This window comes from Rhynchophorus ferrugineus, unplaced genomic scaffold (assembly GCF_030347505.1).
Source record: "Rhynchophorus ferrugineus isolate W39M unplaced genomic scaffold, kcgeb_rfMv2 rfM17, whole genome shotgun sequence".
Classification (NCBI taxonomy): domain Eukaryota; kingdom Metazoa; phylum Arthropoda; class Insecta; order Coleoptera; family Curculionidae; genus Rhynchophorus; species Rhynchophorus ferrugineus.
Genome location: NW_027472596.1, coordinates 1,597,944 through 1,602,624, shown reverse-complemented (window position 1 = coordinate 1,602,624; position 4,681 = coordinate 1,597,944). Strand labels below are relative to the sequence as shown.

Genomic DNA, 4,681 nt, shown 5'->3' with positions numbered 1-4,681 from the left:
ATATAGAAGATATTATTCATTTTATATATAAAAATGAATCGCAAAATGTGTTGGTAAGCGCATAACTCAACAACGCCTGGACCAATTTGGCAAAATCTTTTCTTAAAATGTTCGTTGGAGTTCAAGGATGGTTTTTACGGCGAGAAAAATTAGAATTATTGCTGGAAAACCCTAAAAATAGCCCTTTTCTTTTTCAAATACAAATGATTTGTAACTAAAACGTAGTCAATTTGAGTTTTATTGCTATGGTATAAAGTTCATATTAAAGTACAAGCACTCACTGTTGTCTAAACAATGTAGGTGTGTTCCTAACGTCAAAGATCATATCTATCAAAACAATGTGCGTGTGTGCGTTGGAGCACAGAATACATAGTTGGAGGAGTTTAATGTCGCGTTCCGAAACTCGCGTTTCTTTTGTATTAGTTTCGGCACGCGAGATAAAATGCATCAGTTTCCACGTCATTACATCAGTCAAACAAAAATCGCGTTACCAACAGTGTTTTATTATTTTTAATATCCAAATTTTAAATAAATAAAACAATTCGTACGGCTTAAAAGGATTTGAGTTCAAGTCATATCAAATTAAAAAAAAAGTTGTCTGTTACAGATGACCTTTGACAGATGACAGATGAATTGTCAACTGATACACGAAACAAATTCGTATATCGTGTTTTGTGCAGAGTGTTTAGTTAGTGAGTGTTTGTTTAGTTCGTGATTAGTGAAAAAATAATTTATATTTGATATGCCTCCTATAAGACGAAGCAATTTAGGTAGAAGAACCAGAAATGCTATAAACCAAGCTAATTACCGATCTAATCGAACTGCACAAGAACGTGACGACGGAAATGAACGTGAAAGAATTCGGATATCACAAACGCGTGAAGCGCGAGCGCGACATTCAACTAATAATCGCGCAAGTTTGAATCGAGCTGCTTTCAGTTACGATGTGTCAATTGACTACAGTAACTACCAATGTATTGTTATTGGTTCTATGAACTTGGTTTGCTCACACTGTAAGGCATTAAAATACAAAAACGAAGCCAATGGATTGTGTTGCGCAAATGGTAAAGTGAAATTGATACCATTGGATCCACCATCAGAACCATTGTACTCATTGGTTTCAGGAATAGGAACAGATTCTATACACTTTTTGACACATATCCAAGAATATAACAATTGCTTTCAAATGACTTCATTTGGGGCAACAAATGCAGTTCGGGAAAATTTTATGCCAACTTTTAAGGTATGTATTATAGCAGTTACTCATAATTATTTTATCGAACAAAATTTTCTGTCACCAAAGTTAAGATGTGTTACTAATCTTCAATTTCTTAATCATTACGAAATATATCACTTAGTCATCATATTATATGGTGATTCAGTTTCAGTGCCACTTTTATTGTATTTTATATTTGATAGATATTAGTTAAAACTAAATATATACTTTTTAAGATCAAATATTATTTAAGTTTGATCACTGACACTCCATTAATTTATACCACACCATAATGTTTTTTTATTTACAGATACAAGGGCAAATATATCACAGAGCAGGTTCACTGTTACCAGTGTCAGATAGCGACAACAAATTCCTGCAAATTTATTTTATGGGCAATTCACCACAAGAAATTGATCTGCGTTGTGCACATAACAATTTAGTAAAGTGGTCTATTGTAGAACAATTACAAACTTTATTTCATCAACACAATCAATTGATTATATTGTTTAAAACTGCCCTGGATCTGATGCCATCCGATAATCACAAAATTGTAATCAGAGCTGATAAAACACCTGCAGGTCAACATACAAAACGTTTTAATGCACCAACTATTGATGAAGTTGCTATCGTTGTAGTTGGAGAAAATTTGAAATCCCGTGATATTGTTTTACATCGTCGGAATGATCAATTACAACGTATAAAGGAAACACACCGCTCATATGATGCACTGCAATATCCCATTTATATTTTGGCAAGGTGAAGACGGCTACGATTTATCAATAAAAATGATAAATCCCATTACAGGTAACTAAAATATTAGTTTAGCTATGGCGATAATATCTCAGTCACTATATTATGTATTTGAATGTTATTAAAACAAAATCTGTTTACAGGTTCTGAAACCAACAAAAAAGTCAGTTCAATGAACTATTATTCATACCGCCTAATGATTCGGGAAAATGAAGATAATCACATATTGAAATGTCGGCGATTATATCACAAATATGTTGTTGACATGTATGTTAATATTGAAACGGAGAGATTAACATTCATCAGGTTGAATAAAACCAAACTCCGATTTGAAGAGTATATTCACCTTCGAGATGCGATTAATACTGATGGAAATGCACAGAATGTCGGTCGGATGACTATTCTTCCAGCAACATACATCGGAAGCCCTCGGCATATGCATGAATATGCTCAAGATGCCATGTCGTATGTTCGTCATTATGGTACAGCAGATTTGTTCATCACATTTACATGCAATCCGCAATGGATAGAAATTAAGCAGGAGTTATTCCCTGGGCAATCACCCATTGATCGTCATGATATTACAGCCAGAGTCTTTAGACAAAAGTTGAAATCTTTAATGAATTTCATCGTAAAACATAATGTGTTTGGTGAGACACGCTGCTGGATGTATTCTGTGGAGTGGCAGAAACGAGGATTGCCACGTGCACACATTTTGATTTGGTTGGTTGAAAAGATAAGGCCAAATTAAGTTGATGCAGTGATATCAGCTGAAATCCCTAATGTACAAGTAGATGCTGGATTGCATGAGGTAGTTATCAAAAACATGATACATAGTCCCTGTGGAACTCTTAATCAAAATTCACCGTGTATGATGGATGGTAAATGTTCAAAACGATATCCACGGACATTAATATCGGAAACAATTACTGGTAATGACGGTTATCCATTGTATCGTCGCAGATCGACAGCAGACAATGGAAAATCAACAATTGTCAAATTAAATCAACAAGATATTGAAATAGATAATCGTTGGATTGTTCCATATTCACCCATTTTATCAAAGACATTCAAAGCACACATCAACGTTGAATCTTGCCATTCAGTGAAATCGATTAAATACATTTGCAAATATGTAACCAAAGGGAGTGATATGGCTGTGATTGGAATTGGTGCAGAGAATTTTAATGATGAAGTTACCCAATACCAAATGGGCCTCTATGTCAGTAGTAATGAAGCAGTTTGGCGAATATTTTCTTTTCCTATTCATGAGAGACCCCCTTCTGTTGTTCACTTAGCTGTGCATTTAGAAAATGGACAAAGAGTGTATTTTACAGCACAGAACGCAGTACAAAGAGCTGCTCAGCCACCATCTACTACATTAACCAGTTTTTTTGAGACATGCCAAAACGATGATTTCGCACAAACATTGCTATATTCTGAAATGCCAAAATATTATACCTGGAATCAATCCTCAAGGAGATTTATACGACGGAAACAAGGAAAACCAGTTCCAGGATATACAGATGTGTATTCCACCGATGCGTTTGGCCGGATTTATTCAGTACATCCAAACAATGATGAATGTTTTTATTTACGACTGCTATTAGTCAATGTACGTGGCCCAACATCATTCCAACAGTTACGAACTGTTGATGGTGAATTGTGTGGATCCTACAGAGAAGCCTGTCAACGTTTGCAATTGCTTGAAAATGACGCTCAATGGGATCAAACTCTCAATGATGCTGTAATATCATCACACGCTCATCAAATACGAACATTGTTTTTTATAATCATATCTACATGCTTCCCATCAAACCCAATTGATTTGTGGATGGTGAATTGTGTGGATCCTACAGAGAAGCCTGTCAACGTTTGCAATTGCTTGAAAATGACGCTCAATGGGATCAAACTCTCAATGATGCTGTAATATTATCACACGCTCATCAAATACGAACATTGTTTTTTATAATCATATCTACATGCTTCCCATCAAACCCAATTGATTTGTGGATGAAGTACAAAGATTTAATGTGTGATGATATTTTGTATCAAATACGGAATAGAATGGGAAATCCAAATATACAAGTCAGTGAAGAAATTTACAATGAAGCATTGATTTCAATTGAGGACATGTGCTTGATAATGTCAAACAAACTATTAATTCAATTAGGCCTGACCGCGCCCAATCGTCCAATGCATGACGCTTTTAACCAAGAGTTGCATCGAGAAAGACTGTATGAACAACAGAAGTATGTATTTGAAACTCTTATGAAAGTAACAAATGATGAAACTGGAGGGATTTACTTCTTAGATGCACCTGGTGGTATAGGAAAAGCTTTTTTGATTTCATTAATATTAGCAACAATTCGCTCACAAAATAAAATTGCACTTGCACTCGCTTCGTCGGGAATCGCAGCAACTTTGCTTGAAGGTGGTCGAACAGCCCATTCAGCACTAAAATTGCCATTAAATATGCAAAGCAATGAAACTCCAACCTGCAACGTTTCGAAGAACTCTGCAATGGCAAAGGTTTTGCAGCAATGTAAATTGATTGTTTGGGATGAATGCACGATGGCACATAAAAAATCTTTGGAGGCTTTAGACAGAACCTTAAAAGATCTACGTAGCAATAATAACCGATTTGGTGGTGCAATGATTTTATTAGCAGGAGATTTTCGTCAAACATTGCCAGTGATTCCACGATCAACG

General features: G+C 35.4%; 1 protein-coding gene across 1 annotated transcript; it reads left to right on the top strand.

Annotated features, from left to right (window-relative positions):
- The first annotated feature begins 609 nt into the window (after positions 1 to 609).
- Positions 610 to 1,980, top strand: LOC143205781 (uncharacterized). The gene is made up of 2 exons (XM_076418815.1): positions 610 to 1,243; positions 1,527 to 1,980. The coding sequence occupies exons 1-2, from the start codon at positions 743 to 745 to the stop codon at positions 1,977 to 1,979; spliced, it is 954 nt and encodes a 317-aa protein (XP_076274930.1). The 5' UTR covers positions 610 to 742; the 3' UTR covers position 1,980.
- The last annotated feature ends 2,701 nt before the right edge of the window (positions 1,981 to 4,681 follow it).

Coding starts and splice junctions, on each gene's coding strand:
- LOC143205781 (XM_076418815.1), top strand. CDS start 743: ATGCCTCCTATAAGACGAAGCAATTTAGGTAGAAGAACCAGAAATGCT. Junction 1,244..1,526: donor ATTTTATGCCAACTTTTAAG/GTATGTATTATA, acceptor TTTTATTTACAG/ATACAAGGGCAAATATATCA.